General features: G+C 35.9%; 2 protein-coding genes across 4 annotated transcripts; both read right to left on the bottom strand.

The window, feature by feature from the left end:
- Nucleotides 1-5,733: 5,733 nt before the first annotated feature.
- On the bottom strand, nt 5,734-12,190 carry LOC123890425 (polyadenylation and cleavage factor homolog 4). Of its 3 annotated transcripts, none has more exons than XM_045940039.1 (7): nt 11,282-12,190; nt 10,510-10,611; nt 9,929-10,186; nt 9,206-9,325; nt 8,724-9,122; nt 6,185-7,927; nt 5,734-6,062 (listed from the first exon to the last, which is right to left on the bottom strand). In XM_045940039.1, the coding sequence occupies exons 1-7, from the start codon at nt 11,660-11,662 to the stop codon at nt 6,051-6,053; spliced, it is 3,015 nt and encodes a 1,004-aa protein (XP_045795995.1). In that variant the 5' UTR covers nt 11,663-12,190; the 3' UTR covers nt 5,734-6,050. The 3 variants fall into 3 exon arrangements, with proteins under 3 accessions (XP_045795995.1, XP_045795996.1, XP_045795994.1); XM_045940040.1 differs by having other exon boundaries at nt 9,929-10,216; nt 11,282-11,301; XM_045940038.1 differs by having other exon boundaries at nt 5,976-7,927; nt 11,282-12,096.
- Nucleotides 12,191-14,854: 2,664 nt separating this feature from the next.
- Nucleotides 14,855-24,816, bottom strand: LOC123890426 (protein ROS1A). The gene is made up of 20 exons (XM_045940041.1): nt 24,364-24,816; nt 23,626-24,109; nt 21,442-22,800; nt 20,928-21,332; nt 20,422-20,512; nt 19,050-20,334; nt 18,845-18,924; nt 18,551-18,635; nt 18,378-18,469; nt 18,235-18,303; nt 17,896-17,932; nt 17,734-17,816; nt 16,803-17,372; nt 16,510-16,546; nt 16,372-16,429; nt 16,062-16,201; nt 15,858-15,923; nt 15,641-15,755; nt 15,525-15,563; nt 14,855-15,330 (listed from the first exon to the last, which is right to left on the bottom strand). The coding sequence occupies exons 2-20, from the start codon at nt 24,101-24,103 to the stop codon at nt 15,113-15,115; spliced, it is 5,307 nt and encodes a 1,768-aa protein (XP_045795997.1). The 5' UTR covers nt 24,104-24,109; nt 24,364-24,816; the 3' UTR covers nt 14,855-15,112.
- Between the last annotated feature and the right edge of the window lie 232 nt (nt 24,817-25,048).

Genomic DNA, 25,048 nt, shown 5'->3' on the forward strand with positions numbered 1-25,048 from the left:
TCTCAACAATAATGAAATTGTTGAGAAAAAAAAAAACTTATTACAACAACTTAAATTAGTTGCTGCTATATGCATGTTTTTCTCAACAATTTAATTATCGCTGCAAAAAAGTCGCTGCTAAATATCTTATTTCTAGTAGTGGTCTTTTACTAGGTATGCTGGGGGACGTTTGTCTCGACTAGATCGAGTAGGTAGTGGGATGGGTAGATTGGTAGTTTCAATTTGTTGTGAGATGGGTAAATTGGTAGTTTCAGTTTGTGGTAAGGAATCATTGTCTATATTTTGATTTGATATTGGTGTAAAGGTTGAGGAAGATGATGAGGAAGGGTCTAAAGTCAGTGGAGGTGTGTCTAAAAAGTCTAAGTCAAAGTATTTGGGAGGATCATCCAAACTGTCTTCATGTATAGAGAAATCGTTTACTTTTTCAGAAAACCATTCATCAAACTTTGGAAAAGTAGTGATAGATGAGTCATGAGAGGATGTAGTCGTCGAGTTATTTTGAGGTGAATAAGGAAAATGATTTTCATTGAAAACAACATGTCTTGAAATATATACACGATGAGTGTGTGGATCAAGACATCGATAACCTTTGTGAAGAGGACTATATCCTATAAAAACACAAGGAATAGTTTTTCTAGAAAATTTGTGTAAGGCAGGAGTTTTTAAATAGGGAAAACATTGAGAGCCAAAAGTGCGTATGCCAGAATAATCAGGATTCTTACCGAAAAGTTTAGAGTAAGGAGTTTTCTTACCAGTAGACAAGAGAGGCAACCGATTTATTAGGTAAACTGCAGTTAAGAATGCATCAACCCAAAATTTTAAAGGAACATGAGAATGGAAAATTAAGGTCAGTCCTGTTTCAACAATATGCCGATGTTTGCGCTCAGCAAGACCATTTTGTTCTGGTGTGTAAGGACATGATAATTGTTGAGAAATACCGCAGTGAGCAAGGTGATTGGAGAATTCCTTTGAAGTGAATTCGCCACCACCATCACTTTGAAAAACCTTGATTTTCCTGTCAAAATGATTCTCAACAAGAGCTTGAAATTTAAGAAAGCATGTATAAAAATCAGATTTATTTTTTAAAGGATATAACCATGTGTAGCGTGTAAAATCATCAACGAAAATGACATAATATTGAAATTTTTGTGAGGAAAGCGTAGGCGCTGGCCCCCATAAATCACTATGAATTTTTTCTAGAGGAAAACTTGAAGTTGAATCAGATTTATTAAAAGAAAGTTTGCAACGTTTTCCAAGCTGACAACTACTACATAACACATTTTTTATTAACCAATTTGAAACATTGATAACTTTCTTATTGTCTAGAATCTGCAGGAATTTGACATTAGGATGTCCTAAGCGAGCATGCCAAACTTCAGAAGGTGCTTCTTTGACCGTAGTTAGAGCTTCAATTTTTCCACCTTCAAGTGCATATAAGCTACCTTTTTTATGTCCTTTGGCCAAGATCTGATGTGCTTGATCCTTAATAACAAAACCATTAGTGTTAAATTCAAAAGTGCATGAATTGTCATTGATAAGTTGGCTCACAGACAACAAATTCTTTTTTAGTTTAGGCACTACTAATATATTGTTTAAGTGAAGCTTACCTTGAGTGGTTTTGAGCAATGCTTTACCCGTGTGGGTTATAGGTAAAGCTTGTCCATTCCCAACAAAAACAGTGTCAGTGCCAAAATAAGGTTTTAAACTTAAATTACCTCCTTTATTTGTCATATGAGTTGTTGCTCCAGAATCGGCATAGAAGTTTGGGTCACTTTCTTCATTGATTGTTAAAGCTGCCAAGGCTTCTTGAGTATTTTCAGTTTCAGTGTTATATTCATACCTATAGAAGCAATTTGGGGCAATATGATTTGTTCTTCCACATATTTGACAAGATTCCTTGCTTTGTTGTTTTGGTGATTCTCTCCAATTGTTGTTATTGTTGTTATACCTTGGCATAGATGTGGAGTTTGAAGCTTGGTTATTGTTGTTTCGACGATTTTGCATGGAGGAATACGAGCCACGTCCTCTAAAATTTCCTCTTCCTCCGCGTGTGTTTCTTCCTCGTCCTCGTTGGCCAAAAAAGGCTTGGTTGTGATCAACAAGAGACGTTTCTTCAATGAGATAAACCTGTTCAAAATTTTGCAATGACATAATAAATTGATTAAAGGAAGGATATGGGGGTTTTGATAAAACCGCAATTCGAAACTCTTTGTATTTGTTCCCAAGTCCTTTTGAAATTTGAAAGACTTTGTCAACATCTGAAACTGGTTTTCCAATAGCTGAGAGTTTGTTACATAATTCTTTGAATTTTCTGATGTACTCATCCAATGATAAATTTCCCTTTGATAAGGCATAAAGGCTATTTTTAAGTTGTGCTTCACCATCTTCAGTGTTGGGCAACAGCTGTTCATGTAGTGAACTCCAAATATAGTAAGCTGTATCCCCTCCAAGGATCATGCTAAGAGTTTCTTCTTTCATGTTTCCAAGGAGCCATGAGGTGAGCAATCCATCATTCAATCCCCACTGCACTGCATTTGGATTATTTGTTTTGGTTCCAGATGAATCGGTGATCTCATCATCTGGTTTGGATGTGTTGGTAGTAATATGATGTTCAAGACCCAAGCTTCTAATCAAGGGTAACATCTGAGATTTCCAAAGAAGGAAATTAGAAGTGGATAACTTAAGAGAAACAAGGCTTGAACATTGGTGAAAGGATTGGATTGTGAGTTTTGGTTCTTCAACAGCAGAGGGTGACGTTACTACTGATACCATAATGAAAAATAGTAGAATTGCTATAATGAAAATAGAGGAATTGATATGTTATTGATAATATTTTCTTGTTATTTTGTACAAATGTTACAATGTGTATATATACACATATAGCTCCAACGGTTCTATTTGGAGTATAAGGAAATAATATATTAGCATAATTATGGTTCTAAATGAATCAAGGTTGTACATGATTGGTTTGATTTTATTCCATGAATCAATGCTGTGCATTGATTGAGATTGTCTTCCAACGGTTTAATATTATTCCATGATTTCTTACTATCTTTGATTTGGTCAACTGCTACATCTAAGGCATGACTTGAGGTACTTGTGTTTTGGTTCTTTACAACAATAAACAACTACCGTATAAGTGGTCTTACAGTAACACACTAAAGGGGGAAATTAACTCGGTCTAAGCCAGGCAAGCAATGCAAACCCACACATACACGGACAATGCACAATTCTGTAACGTGCGGTTCTGCGACGTCGTGCGGGGCCGATAGGAGATTGGCTCCGGGTAATAGGGGTAAAATCCGCATGAGTCATGCAAATACATAGCCCCTTCCCCTCTCTTTTAGATGAATGGGGTTAGCTTATGAGTAATGCATGATTTTAAAATAACATGGTATTCATATTTTTATTTGTTTCATCGAATTTTAACTGTAGCATTATATGACTGCATAATAGTAGTGATGAACCAACATGCATGTTGACACTGTTAGGTGAAACTTTACCCAACTTTAATATTAGTACGTTAGTCACTGAGGATTGAGGAATATGTTTCATGGAAAATTGGCGGATTAACATATACTAATCATATTTTACTGATGCTGTTCAACAAAAAAAAAGTATTGATAGTATCTCTTAAAATATATTAGGCTGAATTATGTAATTTGTGCTTGCACCACTACAATTTGATGAACTATGTTTCTTGAATTATGTTTCTTGACGAATTTTATATATTTAAAAATTACTGTATTTATAGTATCTTTATATAATTTGATGAACATGAATTGAAGAGCTAGTGGTAATAGTTTGTTGACTTTTTTTTCTTTTGTTGCAAAAGTTCCAAACCGAAAAGTCTTAAAATTGATTGAACTATTTAATTTCATCAACTTCTTTCTGCTCAACATGTTCCCACCTTTGTCAGTTCTTCTTATCCATTCATGGGACATATGAGATGATATTTCAAAATCGAATGGATCCGGTAACGTTGTCCGATTATTGAACGTATCTGCCAGCCATTCCATTTATAGGCTTATAGCCCCACTTGGGGTATATGCGTTGAAAAGAAGAAAGGTTGACAAATTTAAATCGACATATCAGTACTACCTTTTCACAAGCTTCTACTAGTACTATAGTACTATACTAGTACTTTATGGTAGCCGCAAAAAGAGTTTAGAGAGTGGATTTTGTGTATTTATTAAGTCACCTAACAAAAATGAAGCAGTGTCATGTCTTGGTTATTCAAAGTAGATTTGCTACGTAAATTTGTTGTTAATTAACTCATACGGATAGTTACTAATAATAGTAATTAAGGGTACCTTCACTTCTTCTTGCAATATAGATTTCCTCTAAAGTAAATTGATAGCTCTAGATGAGTCCTATCCTATCATTTGAGCCATTGTCCTTGTCAATCATTCCTCTTATAAGTAATTTTGTTTTTTTAGAGGACGTGATTTGAGAAAGTGAATGAGGAAAGACATAGGAGTCAAAAGTTTGTTGCTTTAAGCATTTTATCGTTAACAAAGTCTTGTAATTGCTTGTGTGGAAAGAAGAAAAATAAAAACTCTAGTAAGTGCATGTTCTAAAAACACCCGTGAGTCCGTGACTATCTGTGTAGGGCTCATTACTTTTCACTTTAGTTTAAGAGTCTGGACATTGCCGGCCACAGTTCTAGATGAGTTTGTATTAAAGAAAAGGATTGCGTTTGATTTCTTCATATACACAATCCTAAAAGATTCATCGTTCATACCAATGGTTAATTTACAAAAATAACGGGGGAGGGGGGAATTTTTTGTTTTTAATTGTTTTAGAGAAGTTGTTACAATAGCACATGAATATTTTTTTTTTTGTTATAATAGCACATGAATTTAAAAAAGATAACAGATAAACTGCCAGTTATGTTATACTAACTGATAAATGTACAACATAAAATATTTAGATTTTTCCTGAAATAATCAGCGATCACTATCAAATATAGGTATTATTATTTCAGAAAATCTAAACATTAAATCTCATAAAACAGATAATAATCAAGTTCTCTGACATCAAATAGTTGATAATTGTCTGCAGAGCATATAAAAAACAAAGACCGGAAGCATCCTAGGCCTAGAATAGCACTGTAACCGATAAAAAACGGGTACATAGATTCTAGGGACGATCCGGTAGAATCAAGTCTCAAGAGTAGGGATTCCAATGATCTAACATAGAATCTAGTACCAAAGAGAAATTATGCAAGCATGATATTGAAAGAGAGAGTTTGAGAGTAGAAGATAATTTGTTGAATCTTGATTGGTTGTCAAAATGAGGCAACATGACTTTACATACAACCCTTAGAGCTAAAATAGTAAAATGACATAAGATGAACTATTATTTAAAATAAACTACTTTTTTTTTTTTTGATAAACTTAAAATAAACTACTTAATTCCTATAACAAGCACATACGGAGCACTTCTCAACCAAATCAACAACCAAAAACTTAAGTCAATAGTTGGCAACAAATGACACAATGCATCATTATTGATTATGCAGTTGACAAATTCAGGAAACCAATAATAGACAGGTAATGAGTATTACTGCACTTTCAACTCCCTCTCAAACAAAATGTGCAGATTTAACAACGGAAAATTAAAAGTCTGGGGATAGGGGAATCAAAATCAGTTATTTTAATGACAACAATAATGTTATCCGCCATTTGGATGACGATGGCCTTGGTGCATAACCCCTGTATTATCCCCATATGCGTTAAAATGTGAAGATCCACTTCATCACCATCATAAAATAAAGTTATCTCAACAATATCAAAGACAAGGTTTAGCTGCAAAAAAACTATCTCACGTTTATATATTTTGAATGCTGCTTAATTTCTCTTTCCTCCCTCTAGTACAATAAAAAGAAACAAAAAGGGCACAAAATTTGTCTGATTGTTTTGGAGAGCAGATAGGGGCAATGATTTTAAATGTGAAAGGGCCATCTAGTTTTAGTGCGCAACGAGAACCTGCGTACCCTTGATGAGCCTCTGACTTTACCTCAGCTCCAATGCTATAGGGGTAACATATTAATCATGTTCCTGCATAAAGAACAGGTACAGTCAATAACTACTAAAAATTTGAACGTTCTCTTTCAAGTAAGACTAATTGAAGCCTCAAAAATCAACTTGAAGACATCCATTCAATTCACTATGAGCCTTACTGTATTGGCCACACCAGATATTGAGTTCTCTGATAAGCATCTAGCATGAATGATGGGGCCCAAATTTCTACTTTCCATCTCACTATCGCTATCTGAATTGTTCAGATAAACAGCCCCCTTGAACATCCACTGGTCGCTTTCCTGACAGTATACATCTTCAAATAGCTCCCCACACAATACACACAAGCACTGGTTTTCATCTGCTACAACCATAGAATCCAATTGACTGCCGTCTCCCATTTTATCATCATATTCATCGGCAGAATCAGTAAATTCAGACCCGGATAGATATTCGGCCTTGCCAGCAATCCAGTCATCTGATTTTGCATACCATCTTCTTGATGATCCAGTCGGACCATTTTGTTCTCTTTCTTTTGTAGCATGCCATTCCAAGTGCCTATCAAACTGTTCTTGCTGTTTAAGCCTAATACCACAATTACTGCAATGATGTGGGAGTTCATCCAATAATTCTGTGATTACATGTGGGTGCATTTCTCGAATTACATCAGGTTTGAAATCAAAGCCAATGAGATTTCTAATTTCTGTGCTAGTTGATTGAGACAAGGCAAGTGAGGCTTTTGCAGCAGCATCTGCCTCATCTCTGGAAGATTTTACCGGGACGGCTGCAGAATCAGGAGCTGAAGCAACTGGCGAAGAGGAACTGGAAGTAATGTTTTCAGTTTGGTCTTTCGATCGCATCACCATCTCACTTGGCAATACAGCTGCTGACTCCGCTCCTGCAGATATCAAACCTTTGGCAACTAAAGAGCTTAAAAGATTTGAAAATGGATTTAAGGTATTCTTATTGGTGGCATTTGAGCTAGGAGCTGATGCGCCACGTTCATTAGAGGAAGCAGAGGATTGATTAGAATCCTTTTGCTTCTTTCCAGCCTTCCCTTGAGGTAGTTTTGGCGAAGCCTGTGGATAATCATTTGGAGAACCTAATGACACGGCTGAAGAACCCGGAGAAACAAATGTGGTAGGGGAAGGACCAACTGACCGAGTAGGCTTAACCCCTGATTGAGATGGACGATTACTTGCATCCAGACTTTTGGTAATTAATTTGTTCGGGATGATTCCACTCTTCACAGATGGAGCTGGAAGATTCTTTGTGGTTGACTTTTCTAAAGTGGCTGTGGGTTTGGCTTTGGCTAAAGAAACTTTAGACTTGAGTGGCTGCTTAGCTTTAAGAGTAACTTCAGCCTGTGAAGGGCCCAGCTGACGTTGCTGAGGTTTTGGCTGATAAGAAGTTGCCGAAGATAATAATAGACCCCGCATGTCCTTTTCTTGGGATTTTCGAAAGTTACCAACCTGAACATTGGGACCAATGGCAGGTGCGGGATCTCTAATATATTGACTTGAAGGAGGGTGATGTGTTGTTACTGGCACTGATAGAGACTGTTGTCGGGAAGGTGACTGTTCAGAAGGGGATTCGGCCCCCTCAGAATCAAATTCCTGCTGTCCCATAATTTTGGCTGTTCCTATTGTATGCAGCATAGAAGACTGATTCTTTATCTTCACAGCCAAAGAATTTGAACTTTTAGGTAAGCCACTCGGAGCAGAAACAGATATTTCTGAGTGACCTGACTTCATATTCAGTTTGGAACTTGGGATCTGCTTCTGCAATTCCCATGATAATGATGGATGACCCCCAGATGATGGTAGTTGTTTCTTAACGGTAGATATTTCTTTATCAACCTTTCTTCCAATTGGGTGTGTGATTTGGAGGTGATCTTCAGTTTCCTGCATGCAGAAAGCAAAATTGGTCAAGAATATCAGATGAAATATATAAATATGTAAATGTTAGTGGTGCAGAATGAAGGGGTGAAATATAAGACCGTCGTATCAATTCACAATGCATTTACCATTTGAGAATTATGCTTTATAATTACAGATTTATTATTAGTGTTAATTGTTAAGTCCTAGGATATCTTATGCCAAGTTGAATTAGGGAATATGTCTTAGTTTTATTAGGTTATTTGGAATTTAAATTAATATTTTTTTAAGTCAACGGAATTAGGCATATTATTATCTTTGCCAATTTCTTTTGTTTCTATAAATAAATTGTTCCTTGGCTCCAGTTTTGTGCTGCTCCAATCTGGTACGTAAGTTTTGTTAGTGCCAATTATACTTTGCCTCCCTATTTTGTTAGGCATTTACTTTCCCATCAAGCATTTTACCATGTTGCACTCTCCTTTGGAACTTACATACAAATGACTTTTCAAGACAAGAAATAGACTCTAAATGATGCTCTAACTGTGGCAAAAACCACAAGCTAGTTTCTTGTGGAGCATCCTCATCAAAATCAGACAACGTGAATTAGTCTTCTTAATTGTTGCCATAAAATTACTTGTAGTCCATGGGCTTCTCAAATTTGCAGAATGTAAATTTCTATCTTGAAGGACAAGGGACGCATTCCAATAAAAACAAGGTAGATCAAACTGGAAAGCACCTCATTTTGTATATTGGGAAACAAACTGAAATTGGACAAACAAATGGGGTAGCAAAGTGCAATTGACCTTTTATCTAGCAAGCTTACCAAATTGTCATCATCGGCCATCCATGGGTCTGAGCTCAAGTTGCTAGAGACATTAGGTACATGATCAGGCACACCAGAGTTCATCTCATCCCACACAAACTCCTCTTCCTCTGAATTTTTCCAGTTCCTTGACATCACACTGTTCCTAATGTTATGTGCATCCAAATTCATAGGTTTCGGTGCTTCGTGATTTGAAAAACCATGTTTGAGGCCAAAACCACTTCTTTGCCCGGATAACGTCTCTGCAACACCGCCAATGAGCCTACTTCCAGTTCTTCCAACACCTGAGCCCAAATTATTTGAAAGACTAGAATTATATTCAGTGTCTCCGTAGGCACCGCCAATGCTCTTTTCAGGAACAGAATCATTAAATGCATCTCTATGAGTACGCTGATTATTCTGCAATATACACCATTATATTAAAATATGAGAATTGACAGATTGAATAATATAAAAAGGAAAAGAAAAATTGCTTCACTAACATGCATGTTAATCCTAGGATCCAGCCATGGTCGTGCAGCACCCAAAGCTCTATCTGGCCTCTCTGGTTCCTCATTTGAGTTTGAAATAACTCCAGTCATATCATTAAATACTCCCTTGGTCTGCATGAGACAAAAAAAGACAAGACAAAATAATTAAGTACCAGAGATGGGGTGTAAAAAAGGCATGTGTTATAAGATATCAAGTGCTATAACTTGACAAATTTTAAAGGCATGCAGGGTATGAAATAGCTGTTGGTTCGTGATAAGTATCGTGAATCAGATGACGTTTTTTGAAATCTAAATATGTAGTTAAAATTATTATGAAGTGTTTAAATTTCAAAATATTACTTATAAATGAAGTTTGTAAAGATTATTAGCACGTGTACCATATGCCGTACCATGAACGAAACCTTAAAACTCACCATATAGCAGGAAAAAAATTAGGACACTTCATGCATTTGGTTTGAAAGTTCAAAAATGCTTAAATAAACAAATTGCTAGGATACTGTATTTTGTTTCATTAAGTAATAATCTATCAAGCTCAAAATTTGATGGCAATGGTTTATTTTTCATTCTTGTTTCATCATTCAAGGAACACGTGACTGTGATTCCGATTCATCAAAAATAAATTCTCTGCACTACTACCTAATATTGACCTATTCCAATCAAATTCAACATTTCTATTATTTAAAGTATTGGTTTATTTGAAATCATTTCACCTACCCTGCTGGACTGCTGAAGACGCTGCCTTTCTAAATATTTGGGATTCACATGAATGCTATGAGCTGGACGTTGAGACTGAGAATCACTTCTAAGGGTGGCAGATGCAGAAGCTGAACCATTGACTGCTGGAGTGAAGCCTAGTTCCTTCTCAATTATCTGAAGGGTCTGAGGAGGAAAGACACCTCTCCAAGTTCCAAAAAGATGCCTCATACTTGAATGGACAGGAGGCTCAACCTGTCTGTATGTATTGCAGTATACCTAAAATGTAAAGGAGTAATTGGCAAGTACCTAGTTAAAAATAGGTGTATAAAATTAGAAAATACTCGCAGTTGCAGGAGAATGCAAATTTAAAAACTCCATTTGTTAACGGTTAGATAATTCATTTTTTATGGCAATGTCAGAGTTATTTCAGTATCATTATACATATAAGTTGTAACCAAATCACATTTATACAGTCTAGTGTAAATTTTCATGATTTCATTTCACAATCTAAATCCTTCATCGTAGATGATAATAAGTATATTACTATATTAAAATAAAGGGACAAAGGCCAATGAAAGGAAAAACTATAGATATCTGACCTCGGGTAGCCTGGCAGCAAAGTATTTTATGTAATCCCGCCCAATATTCTTAACAATACTGTCTAAGAGATAAAGAGATGGCAGCTTTTGGTCACTTGGTACCTGTAAAGTTATTAAAACTGTTCAATTAAACACACCCTTTCTTATGACGAATGCACAAACAAGCAATGGGCTAGAAGTTAGATTGCCCTAACAAATGTAAACGAGGAACTTAAACCAATAATATATTGCAATATTAGAACTTATCATCAAATTTCGCCAAAAGTTGACTTCAAGCCTATTTGAGAAAGGAAACTGACATTTATTTCCCCATGTCAGACACAAAAACACACATGTTTCCAAACATTCTTAACCCCTTGCCCTTTGCATACAAAGTCAACAACAGACCAGGAGAATCACAAAGCACCACATTCCAATGATGATGCTTGCCAGTTGCATATGGACTCTATTAGGCTATGGAGCCAGTTCCCAAAAATGGATAAATGACAAACACCAGCTTTTCTAATTAACATTCACCATTATACCGAAAAACCCTTACACGACGGGTACAAACAACACTAAACCAATTTATCAATAGCACAAGCATATAATCAAAACCATCAAAACCAAAAAAAGATAACATCAAAGTGCACTTTCTCATTCAAATTCCACTTCCAAATCAATTACAATTGAATTGAATCTAATCAGCTATAAATTATAAAACAGAAACCAAAAGAGATACAATACAAACACAACACAAACAATTACTCAGTGTAAATAAACTGAGATTCACCTCTAGAATGTTAGCACAAACAGCTCCAGCAATTGATTTTGCAGCAGAAAGATTCTCTCCAGCAATTATAGTCAAATTGGTAATTATCGGTTTCGAGTTGAAAGTAAGCTCAGCAAGAGCAGCCTTATACTGAGTCACAAGCTCTTGATGCGGCGGTGGTTGTGGGTGATAACCACCGTCACTGCTATCAGAATCTCTATCGTTCATTCGAAACCTACCGGCCGATAACATCGAAGCAACACCAGAACCACCACCTTGTCGTTGAGAAAACGGTCGTGCAGTTGGATTTGAACCTTGTTGAAGCTCATCGATCAATCGAGGCTTCTTAGCACCTGGTTCTCTCGATCTATCCAACGATCTACGCGTGCTCTCCATATCCATCAAATCAAATTCAAACACAACAAATCTAAATCTAAAACCCTAATTCTAACCCTAATCCACTAGATTTACAACAAGAAATATAGCATCGCGCTTGATGATTATTATTATCGCGCGGATTTTATTGTAAATAAAAAAGAATTGGAAAATAACATAGATGAATCAATCAAAATTGTACAATGAGTATTGAGATAAACCCTAATCCCCAATTTCGCATGGATGGGGAAAAAATAAAAGAAAGAGAAGAGAGAGATCGATAGAGTAAATAGAATCAGAGAATTGATGGTTTTTTATACGTTGAGAGCAACGTGATTATTGAATCAGTAATTAGATAAATTGAGCTGGTGTTGAGATTGAGATTAGATTTTACAGTGCTTAGATCGAAAACACAATCATTGTTTCTCAGAGTCAGAGTATATATAGTGGTACGAAAAATTGATGTGTTGCTGTAATAATAAGTGGTGATTGTAAAAAAAAATTAAGTGAAGATCCAACTTTTTTTTTTCTCCAATAGAGATAATTGTGAAGACCAAATTATTATTTTCTTTATACAAATTGTGAAATAACTAAAATACTTAATTTGTTTGTTGGGTTGATCCTTAGACGTTCGGACAAGATCGTCGTTGGAGCTGCAACGCGGGCATACGTGGGATCGGATGATGTAGTTTTAGGGAAAGTTATGGGGTTGAATGATGCTTTAGATCTGGATAGAGAATCTCGGTGAAAAGAATATAATATTTGAATTTGAATAGAGAATCTCGATGAAAAGAATGTAATCTTTGAATTGAACTCTCAGATCCTTGTGAAAAATGTGAAAGAGAAGGATAGATTTGGAAGAGCTGGAGTGACATTGTTAGCCGTTGTGTGAAGTTTCTCGAAGATAACCCTTATGCCGACATTTTATGGGTCAATAGGGAGGGTAATCGGGTTACCCACGAACTGGCCAAATGGGCCGACTCTATCCCTAACTATGTTCCTCTTTGTATTTTGTTCTTAATCATATGGACATCGTGTACTTCGTCTATTTTGTTTTAATACAAGTTATCCTTAAAAAAAAACATAATTTGTCAAAAAAAATAAAATATTTAATTTAAATAATAAATTAGCCTAAGAAGTTGATTATTAAACTCATAATTAATGAATCGGTCTAAGGAGTAAATACTTTTGACACTCGTTCCCTTAAAATGGTGGTGTGCTTTTTATATATATATATATATATATGGGTATGGAGACACAAGGAAGACTTATATGTGGAGAACTTTAGCTTCTTACATTCGATTAAGAGAGTAGATTGTTTTGACAGTGATGTCATCTGGAATTGCTCATTGCTACAGGGAGGTCGAAGAGCATATTAAAAAAAAAAATCAAGATTCCAATATCCACACTTGAATCTTCGAGATGTAATATAGATAAAGGGCGTGACCGCACAAAACTTTCGAAATTAACAAAGTTGATAATTTGGGATGAAGCTCAAATGGCTAACAAGTTTTATTTTGAAATGTTTTGACCAAACACCAAAAGATATAACGACTAGATCAAATGAGTCATCAATATATTTTTGGAGGAAAAGTAATTGATTTTTTTTTTGTGGTAATTTCCGACAAATACTACATGTTCAAAGCGGAATCCATTATGATATCATTCATGCAATAATTAATTCTTCATAACAATGATTCTTAATTGGAAGAATTTTCCAATTGGATATTAAAAGTCGAAGATCAAAAATTCTCATAACCTAATGATTGTTATGTAGATATTGATATCCCCCAAGTGAATTGTTGATCACTAATTTTGATGACCCACTTAAGGTTGAGGTATAGGTTAGAGTGAGACATGTCTTTGGAGGTGGTGAAAGGTTGTATATATAGATAGGTCAATAGATGTAGCATTTGACCGATAGATGTGACATTGGATTTGGGCCAACACAAAAGTCTAGCCCATAACACAATGACACTATTAAAAATTACATAGGTATCAAATCAAATAATGTTAAGTAGATGTTTGCATAGATAGTTTATAAATTTACCTAAAAAGTGGTATTAGGAAGTGATTTGATTGAATACATGTGTAAATTTTTTTACGTAGTTGATGTATACAAATTAAATCATTTAAAAATACATACATAAGATTGATTGTGACAAAGACAAGGCTAACAAAGACCCTCACATGGCACACACAATCACATCACATTGTATATATTCTCTGTGGGTCCCACCACTTCATCTTATAAACACACCACACATGTTCATCTGGAGTGCATACAACACTTCAAGGATTTAGACATAGATGATAACAATACACGATGTAATAGTCAAGGCCCCACCAATTTAGGTGGTCCCGACACTGTCACCTCACGATCTTCTCCACCCCCTTCACTAGTGGAGTTTTTGCCTTCCGTGTGAATTGAACCACGTACACTGAGGTTCAAGTACATGTTCAATCCATTTTCAGCATCAATTGAGCTACGTAGCCTAAATTGATCGGAATGTGTCTGCTCTTCGTCTTTCCTAAATTGATCAGAATCCTCCATCTACTAGGAGATATCATCTTGTAGTATAAACCTTACCTGAAGATATTTGCTCGTAGTACAAATCTCATCGAAAAATATCTTACACCGGTGCGTTTTCTAGTGTAAGCAATTCAGGTGCGAATAACATCTCTAGTGAAAAAAATATTTAGAATATGGGCCAATCTTATTGACCAATCCGAACTGGCCCATCTCAGTCCAGCTGGTCCCCACCACTTACTTCACCATCGACACAATCAAAAGTCAAAAAAGAGTCCCAATTGCTCAACGACAACAAACACCGTCACAGAGTAAATAGATAGTGACAAAAAGAAGAGAAAGAGAGGGAAGAAGTATGAAAATGGCGGAAACTATCCACTATACTGCATTACACAGCTAGCAAGTTTGGCCAAGAAACAACAAGAAGAAAGAAACACCGAACAACACTTCACAATCTACTTCGTATTTCTCTACGAAAAAGTTTTTCGTATTTTTGTTCGTGAAACACAAAACTTCCAAGGTACGTTTCTTCACTTTACTTTGATCCAAATGCAGTTTTATTCAACATTTTTAATCTTCTATAAAATTTGATTTTAGTTCTCAACTTCGATTTGTTCAGAAATAGTAACAAAAATAGTTAGGTTAAAATAATATTTACGATCAAATTTTCATCAAACATAAAAGAACGGTGAAAAGTAAAATTTTGACTAATTAATTGTTTAAACGGAATTGGTAAATTGAGGTGCATAAAATTTAAATTACATGAGTATTTATGCATTCACATTACTCTTCATGAAAGCTAAGAACCTAAATTTTACCATGATACAGGTTTGGTCCGAAAAAACTGCCCGGTCCGGTCTCTTTGCACCATCGGCGGGCTTAAAGTTGGTTAGCAATGACCCTGCTATTATACACATGTTACAGGATGGAAAAAATATGTTGTATCTTCAGGATCCGCCATTCTGTCGCAAGTTGGGAATGCTAGCAAGAAATTCTGGCTGGTCTGCATTTTGTTTTGAATTCAATCCTTGTGTGTTTGCGGCCGTGGAGTCGTTTTTTGGCTTCTCCTTGGTCTTGGCCAATTTGCTAGCTGGGAAATGTAGTCTAGCTTTCAAAGGACGGGGTGCTCGTGTTTGCCTGTCAAATCCTCGCACACAGACAAACCCTGCGAAACATTTTTAGTAATTGTTTAGACAGGTTTGTTGTTATATGTTCACGTTATTTTCTCGTAGATGATTGTGTAGCATTTACACAAGTATGTGGCATTGTCGCACATATTGTGAAATGCCTCTCTACTAAGTTTAAATAAGGATATTCAATCACAGAAGACAATATTACAATCTGGGAACTATATCTTACCTCTCCAGAAGCACTGTTGAATTTCTGGTGTTGTTAAACCTGCGTAACAAAGAGTGCATATTAGAATCAGTTGTTTGAGATTTGCTATAAATGTTTAACTTTTAAATTGTGTTTACCTTTGAATATGGTTGGTATGGAGGTTCCAAAATGCACTGTTCTCCTATTGAGGTTCCATATCCAACTTCTGGGAACACTGATCGGGTTAAGACTTGATTCATGGTCTGCGAAAACCTGCCTCACATGACACTTACTTTTTAAGTTCTTGAATTAGAGACATAAATGAATATATTAAAGGAAATAAATTTGATGATATGATATTTCTCACTACTTTACCTCATTGACTTGAAAATAGGTGCCGTTTAGCGGAAAGCTCCCTCTCATAGCTGTTCGACATGGTATCTATTCATAATTTATTTCAAGTCAGGGTAAGAATCCTTGCATTTATATGGAAATTACTCCCCCACCCAACCCTTTATTTTTCCACTACAATGTATAACAATAACAATTAATAAACATTGCATGGTTAAGCATTCATACCAGGATAGTCCCTCGAACTATTTGTGAATTAGCTTCACGGAAACTGTTGCACGAAAAGCATTCCTCCTCATTACAGAGCTGGCCACGTTCCTGAGCGCTGCATTTTCCTTCCGGTGGTTGAATAGAATTTGCTGTCTCACCTGATGTACACATTAATGTATTCGGCAAATAAATCAGAAAACGCCAGAGAACTAAATTATATTGTAAGACTTCCCAAATTATTACTTCCGTATAATATTGACAATAACTTTACAACCAATCTAATTCATATCTATAAGGGGGCAGTGTAGTCAAGTTATTTCTGGCCCACCTGGAGTCCAGATAGCTAGAAGGTATTTGCCAGGATCATCAGGTTCTCGCTTTTCCCACTGTATTGCATAACAAAATAAGTAAAGTTGGGCATATAGCATAAACACAACTGTAAGTAACAGACCCAGCAATCACTAACCCCTTCCAGAAGACGATGTGTATCTGGGAGTTCATAACTGCAGGAAGATAAACAAATATCAGCATAAATTATCATAGTATTTGACTAATATAATGGATATGATGCCTACAAAAACTTCATGTCAAATACTAAATCATATATGTTGGATGAAATTATTATCTAACTCCTCAGGGTGTAATCTCCATCTTTGTGTAATCTTCATTTTTTAGAATATTTGTCAATTTCTTTGCCCCACATTTCATTAGTTAAACTATTTAATTAACTAGTTGGAGATAAGTTAGTTTTTTACTTACACAGAATGCTCTGTGCGCAACCGGCTGACGTTCTTTAGCTTCGGTGTAGGAATGTAGGCAGCTTCTTGATTTAGAGCAACCAAGGCCTTTGACACTTCACCTTCTTGAAGTTCCATGTTTTCTTGCATATAATTTTGTAAATTCGTAGTGAACTCTTCTATGTCTAGTTTGATGGTTGGAATTTCATCTGAATCCATATAGAAAGCATCCTCTATATCATTTTCAAATACTTCAGAGCATTCTGGTTCTGGAGTTGCTGGCTCTTCAATAATGGGTTGGCAAATATCGATTTCAGAGTTCGTTCCAAGTTGCCTGATCATTACTGTCTGATGATGTTCTTCTGCTTGGTTTGTGTTTTCAGTGATAGAAAAGGGCAATTGATTGATGATTACTGATTGGTTCTGATCAGCTACATTGTTTCCAGTTGTAATATCGATATTCTTCTGCTCCGGTCCTGGGAGAGGCAGGGGCAACTGATTGATGATTACTGATGGGTTCTGATCAGTTGCATTGTTTCCACCTGAGATAACTATATTCTTCTGCTCTGGTCCTGGGAGGGCAAGCCTTGCACTGCATTCAACATTTGTTCATTTGTATATTGATATATGATAACTTGGAATATATGTAAGTTACTGAATTTTCAAAGTTTTAACTGTTAAAACTGTTTACTAAGTTCACAGTTTTAACAAGATAATGCAATTAGAATGTTGTGAAAATAGTCATGTATAAAACATAATAGTAATTTAGTAAGGGACATATGAACTTCATAACTCTAAAGTTCTTTATCCTTCTGACAGAAATATCTACAGTACTTCTAGTGTATGTAAAATCAAGTAGTGGATGGTGTTGTGTCACATATCAAAGGTTATTTTCTCCTCATTATTTATTGTAAACATGATGATGGGTGCAAATAATCTTCTAAGAGAAATACCTTGCAAAAGCACTTGCAAAGTGTCTGCATTCCCCTCTCATTGGACATGCATTACAATTTGGTTTGCTTTTTGTACAGAAGACCTGCATGCATTAGTTTTAGTTTAAACTATGTTTTACTAATATATGGTCAGTTTCTGATGTACGAGAAAATATAGTTTACCTTTCCAAATGTAATCAGCTGGTAATGCAGCTCGTACCTTAAACAAAACATGACAAAAAAAATCAATAGATGTGGAGTTCAATTTTTTATCCAGTATTAGCAGGAAACTTGTATACGCTGCCATGCAGTTGTGTATTGCCGCATAACTAAATTGTTTTTGCCATAATCAAACTCTCTGAACAATGTGGCAATGCATGACTGTATGGTATTGTTTAAAAGTTACGTTTAGGGCATTGGTCAAAACTTAATTCTTAGATAAATTAGCCTTGCTAAACGTACACCGAGAAAGAAAAAAAAACACTTGTATATTTTAACTGTAAACTGAAAATAAATGTTTACAATGTTTTTTGGTCAAGCTTGCACAGTCGGGGCCAGAGATATTTTTGTATGGATTCCAACACTGGGTACCTGTATAGATTGATATTGTTAGCTCTTTTCTAATTGAATAACTGTCTTGTATGATCTATTTATGTAGTACTCACAATTCTAGAAGATGCAACTGTAGTGACTCAGGCAGTGGTTGGAGAGGTACCCATCCCAATCGCACTGCAATACGTCCAACATTTGTGTCCACCTATTGCACATTATTAACTGTTCAAATATATTCTGTATTTATAATTAATAATGTAATTACATACTTCTATTTGCAGCTTACCGGGAAAGCAAGATGGTGCAGTGTTAATAGTCGCACGCACTCCACACTTTTCAATCCCAATCCCCTTATGCTGAGCAAGAATTCTCTGCATATATAAATTGAAGTAACATTATGCATTTTATCATGCTTGGGTGCAGTAGGTCTAACTGCTTGATGATTATGCATCTACTATGCATCTATTTGTGTTTGCAAGAACACAGTATGTTGGTTTCACCAATTATATAATCATGACAAGCTTACAATGTGTGGGAAGTACAATTTGAAAAAAACAGTTCAATTAATCTCTGGACTTACTTTGCTTGGTCAGGTGGAACATCTCTCAGCCACTCGAGATCAATTGCCCCGTGTTTTTCAACAAGTAGATTCAAGAAACTCTGCATAATACATCAGTTGACAATAAGCTGTTTTGAACGGTTTTTTTTTTTTTTTTTTTTTTTTTTGGGGGGGGGGGGGGGGGGGGGGAATCAGCAAAAAACATTTTATGGATATTAGATTCTACCTGAATACGTTCAGCGAGCATGTTGTTCATGCCCCTTTCTTTGATTGCATCGGCAATTTCATTTACGTTTGCACGTCTTACAGCATCCCAGTCCAAAGAGTCCATGGTGCTTTCCGTCTTTTCTCTCTTCCCTGCCTTAGCCTGTGCCTGTATTCTTAAACTATCCCAATTGAAGTTATCCTTTTTCTCTTTCACGCGCTCCTTGCCTTTTGATTTTACAGGGGCAGAATCTAACTTACTGTTTTCATTCGTCATAGCATAATTGTGGTCACCAGAATCTGGTTCCCTTGATTTCTGCATAAGATCTTGACTTTGTCCAGAAATGTGGAAAGCCTTGTGCTGTTTGTGATCACTCTGTTGCTGAAGATGGACTTGGGATAGCATGCTGTGAGACTCTGTTGGAGAACTCGAGCTTATGTTATTCATTGAGGAGCCACTTGATGAGGCTTCAAAATTGACAGGATTATAGCAGTTGAGTTCTAGGACTCCAGAGTTGGGGGTCATTTTCAGACTATAGTCATTGCATTGTGCCACGATTGCTTCTAAGGAGCTTTGAGTAACATTTGATTTTTCCATGTTCTGTTCCAGGTTGTCATGCCTCATAGCTGCAGATTGACCGTATGAATCTCTCAAACTCTCAGTTGGATTGCTTCTCTGACTGTTAACTTCATGTACCTGGGTTGAACTTGCCATTCCTAGAAGCTTACTGAAAGAAGTACTGTTGGAAAAATTGTATTCGGCTGTGCTTAGCTGATCTTCTACTTCTGCATTGCTGTCTGAGAATGATCCTATCTTCTCAGGATTTTGATCAATTGAAAAACCTCCAGACAATTGAGATGTAACAATGGAGCAATGGGATGAAAATAAAGCATTTAACTCTTTCCTAACACCTCCACGACATGAATTTTCATGCCCTTCCCCAGTAGTTGGATTAACAAATTCCATTGTACCATGTTCCCTAATATTGCTTTGAGCTGGTTCTGACAGTTTACAATTTGATTCATCTTTTAAGCTATTTAAGCTGCCAGTAGTTCCACAGGAATCAATGCTGTTGCTGTCAACAGTTTCTCTTTCTTCAGAATGTTCAATGATATCTTTTGTCATAGAACTCAATTCATGAACAGATTGATTCAATATTATGTCTTCCAGCTTTGCATTTTCTTCTGGTTCCACAATCTGCACCTCTGGTGTGTTGACTATCATGCTTGCACTTTCCTCATGGCATGTATCGAAGTTGCTGCTTGACTTCAGTGGAAATCGAGCAGCAAGGGACATGAATGCAGAACTGTCGACAGAAAAGAAAAAAAGTAAGTGGTGAATCATATAATTTAATTGTATGTTTCCCTATAAACTAAATTTGCATAATTTATACCTGGAAAGATGATCTGAGACATTTTGAGTGAGAAAAACTCCAACCACCGAATCCACCACTGATCCTTTCCATCGAGAAAAACGCCTGTCTCCTGTTGAATATGCATTATTTTTTGTTAACCATGTAACCAAATCATGCAGAATGGATATGAACATTTCAGTTAATTTGTTAAGCTAATGTATTCTTAGCTCTAGTTAGGATTTTCTACTGGTATATCTTGGCATCTTTCTTCAATAAATTTATTACTAATAAATATTATTGTCGATTTTATGTAAATTTCTTCAATGCTCTTTATCTCTTGGTTCTCTGAAAGTAGGATTTGTGACTTCCTTTGTCTCGTGTTTTTATTTTCAGGCAGGAAGACAGATAATGTTAAATTTATTGTATTTTCCTACAGGTTAGTGTTCTCATTTCTCCTCCTAGAGCACAGATAGTATGTATAAAAATGTGAGAAAATAAAAGTGTCCAGTGTTGTTATTCTTGAAATTGAAATATATCACTCATACCTTGAACAAGATGCATCCGTGCAATAAATGACTCTGCTCTTCCTCGGAAAACATTTCGTTCATTTTCCCACCATTTGGCCTTGTCTTCATCTGTTCCATCAACCCCATGACTGTTTATATCCAACATCAGAAGTTTCCACACTTTATTAGTTTCCTCATCAAGGTCAACTTTAGGTCGTGGGCGCTGTTTCTTGATGGGATCAAACACACCCTCAAAGGGAATGATGGTGCCATACTTATGAACCTGGCCTTTGTGTTTTTCATTTTGCCGGTTGTAAGGGACAAGTGCATTCTGTTCACACAACACAAGCTCTCTAGCTTCTCTATATATGTTTAGGTGTCTAAATTGCTGTGTTAACGTGTCCACAGTAGGTACACTTTTCCAACTCTCTCCACAAGCAACACCTGCATCAATGTCTTAATTAGGACAAACTGCACGATACTTCTATTTTTGTTTGATTTGTAACAACTATAATATCATTGACCAAAAAAACCAAAGTTTCAGTTGAAATACCTAATGAATTCTGCAAGGGCTGATGTTGCATTTCGTTTATGCGAGAATATGCAGAACTGATTGACGCACTTCTCTTTTTACTCCGTTTCTTTTTTGTGAGTGATGCACGCATCTCCGCAACTAGAGCATCAATGCCTGTTTGTGGTCTTTCTGCATCCTCAAATGTCTGTCTATCAGAGCTGCCTAAGCTTGCAATATTAGTCAGTTTGGCATCACAGTTTCTAATTATGGTCAGTGAAGTGCAATCTTGAATTCTGGTAGTGACTCTGGATCTTTTTTTGGTTGGTCTGCTTTGTCCTGAAAATAAATTGTACTCGAGCGATTGAGATTTGTCATAGGTAGCTGTTTCTGTAGCTAGCATGGTTAGGAGTCTCGCTGTTTCATATTCAGAAGCAGAAGCAGTAGTCCAGCCATTAGAAGTTGATGCATCCGGATGTGATCTAGCATTTTCTTCAGAGCATCTTGCAAGTTGTACATCTTTAATAGCAGCCATGGAAGATGTATTAGATGTATTTGAAAATTTCCCCTTCTCACTTCTCTTTTTCTTCTGAACATTTGGAAATTGGGCCCAATACTTTGACTGGTACGCTTGCATTAAATTATATTGGGCCCCAATCATATTAATGCTGCTGCTGTCTGCTTGTTCTGCGGTACCAGATAGTTTTCTCTTGGAACGAACTTCTTGTGATCCTGTATTGGAAAGTTTTCCGTTACTGCTGGAGGCTTGTGCATCTTCTTGTAAAGCATGTGTTTCCTGGACCTCTATACCAATTTCTCCACCAAAACATGTAGTTGCATTTTCTTCTCTGCATGCAGAATTTTCATCTCTTGGTTGTTCTGGTATGTCAAAGATTAAGGACCTTCTACATGTCTTTTTGGCAGACTCAGACATCAATGGTTCAGTGCATTCCCCTGTCACTTCTGCTGGAGTTGCGTTTGATTCTTTCTTTCTCACATACTTCCTCTTTTGAGTTGAGTTTTCTTTTGATTGATCAGGCTTTGGAGTGGGTGGCTTTGGAGTTTTTTTGGGTTTGCCTTCTTTTATGACCTTTGGGCGATGCTTTCTTCTTTTCGGTTTTGTTTGGGGTATTTCATTAAGATCAATAGCATGGTGTATTTCCTTATTGTGGTTGTTATTCTCCTTGCATGGTGTAGAAACAGCATTCAAGTCTATAACAGGATCATAAAGTTTGTTTTGTGAATTGTTGCACATTGTGGCCGAGGCATTATTCTCGTCTTCCCTTTGATCCATACATATTTGTGTCTCCACAACTTGTTTGTCTTTTGATGTTGTGTTATTTTCTGGAGGCAGAGCAACCTGGGAATTGGTCTTGTCATAATAACCCAAGTACGGTGTACCTGTTGTAGGACATCATATAAATGCCAGAGTTAGAAGTTAGAACCATATGATCTCACATCAATCACATATTGTGAGGAATTGAAAAAATATTTGATATAACAGTGGATATTGTGCCTACAGATCAACATGGTCCCAAAATTTATCAAAGTCTGAAAATCAAAAGTAAAATCATGTAAAAAAAAACTGATTTTGTTGGAAAGCTAGTTCTATGAATGACATGGTTTCTTAGAGAAAATAAAACAGATCATAGGAAAATATAGTACCGTAAGCAGTGTTTTAAAAATCAAGGGTTGAACTGTAAAACGGCACTCTCTATGATTCCATTATTTGAGCGGTTTAAACCACAGTTTTGTCTCGGTTTGAGCAGTTGAACCATTCGGTTTTAAAAATTGTGCATAGTAATTGGTTAATCAACTGTCAAAACTATAATACAGTAAGCAGTGTTTGAAAAATCAAGGGTTGAACCGTAAAACGACACTGTCTACAATTCAATTACTATGTGCAGTGTTTTAAAAACCGAACAAGACGTTGATCTGACAAAATCTCATGGTCATGATTAAATAAAACATATCATAGGAAATTTTAGTACAGTAAACAGTGTTTTTAAAAATGACCGTAAATCCGTACTGTCTATGGTTCGATTATTTGAGCGGTTCAACCGCAGTTTTGTCTCGGTTCGGGAAGTTGAACCATGACCTGGAGATTTTGTCAGTTGAATGTCCGGTTCGGTTTTTAAAACACCGCACATATTAACCGTTTAATCAACTGTCAAAACTTAGAACCTAAAAAACAGGGTACCAAAACCAAAAAAATAATGCACTTACCCTGAGGATCTTGGTAACCGTTATGAATTAAATTGAGGAAGGGTTGTTGCTGATATAAAAATGCATAATTTTGGTTGAACTGTGAGTTCCACACACCAGGAACAAATTGGTTCCCTGGAAATCCATATGATGCATTCGAATACGACGACGATGGCGCCGCCTCTGCCTGAGCCAAAAGTTCAGCAAAACTATTACTTGAACTAGGAACATTATCATCAAAGGATATCTGTACCCTAGTTCTAGCATTGTCACCACCAATGTCTGATGCTACAGCCACAGTTTCTGACAGGTTGTTAACATCTCCACCGCTTAAAGTTTCATTACATGAAAATTCTCCATTGAAATGAGAATTCAGCTGATTTCTCTCTCCAGAATTGCAGATCGGTACTGGTCTTTGAGCAATTGGCTTAAATGGTGTTGTGGGTATCCATTGAACCTTTGAATTAAGCTCTTTTTTCTCTGTTTCACCAAACTCCATTTTTCCCTATAACCAAAAAAAAAAAAAAAAAAAAAAAACTTAATTGAAAATGTTTCACAACAAGAAAATTAAAACACAATAACCGACAAGAACTGTGTAATTGATTAAGGTTCATTTTCAGTGATAAAACAGGACAGAAGAAAATAAAATTGAAGTCTTTTTAATCAATGAAAGAAATTAAAAACATCATTAAATTAAAAAACAGAACCATAGATCCAATTCATGAAACATTGAAAGATGTGGGTTTCTGAATTACCAACCTTAAAGTAACCGGTGAGTGATGATGAAGCTGATGTTAGTGAAGATAAAAATTGAAGAAGAATTTATAATACTATTAAATTATATTAAAATTAAAATTCTGAAACATGTGAGCTAATTTTGCTTGAAACCTCCGCTTTATATGATGAGAGACCAAAAACTGAAAAACTCAGAAATTTATGAAGAATTGTTACAATGAGTCACTACTGTTAAGATCTGATAATCTAGTATCAATATGAGAAAAATTGTGAGAATATATAAGCATAGATCATTTCACCGAATGAGTGAGAAAAAAGGAAAAAGGTAACAACCGGCACAAAATTTTATGTATACGCATCCTGAGCTAATTTAATTAAGTTCTTATCATGATTCTAGTCAAGAAATTAATTTAATATTGATTAATTATGTAATTTACTTTTGTCTCTTTTTGCTTCTTTACATCTAATATAGTGGTTACTATACGGGTGACTGACACCAAAGATAAGAAAAGTTGCGAGGATACGTCGAATTTGTTTTGCATGTGCATATTTATTTTTCTCTTCTTTCATTTCTCACGTGTTATAACAACGTTTCAGTTGAGACGTTGTTGACATTGACAGTTATTATAATATAATATATGTAATTCGTCTTATCACGAATCACGTATATAATAATAATTTATTTTACATATGTATCTAATAATAAATT

This window comes from Trifolium pratense, linkage group LG6 (assembly GCF_020283565.1).
Source record: "Trifolium pratense cultivar HEN17-A07 linkage group LG6, ARS_RC_1.1, whole genome shotgun sequence".
Classification (NCBI taxonomy): Eukaryota; Viridiplantae; Streptophyta; class Magnoliopsida; order Fabales; family Fabaceae; genus Trifolium; species Trifolium pratense.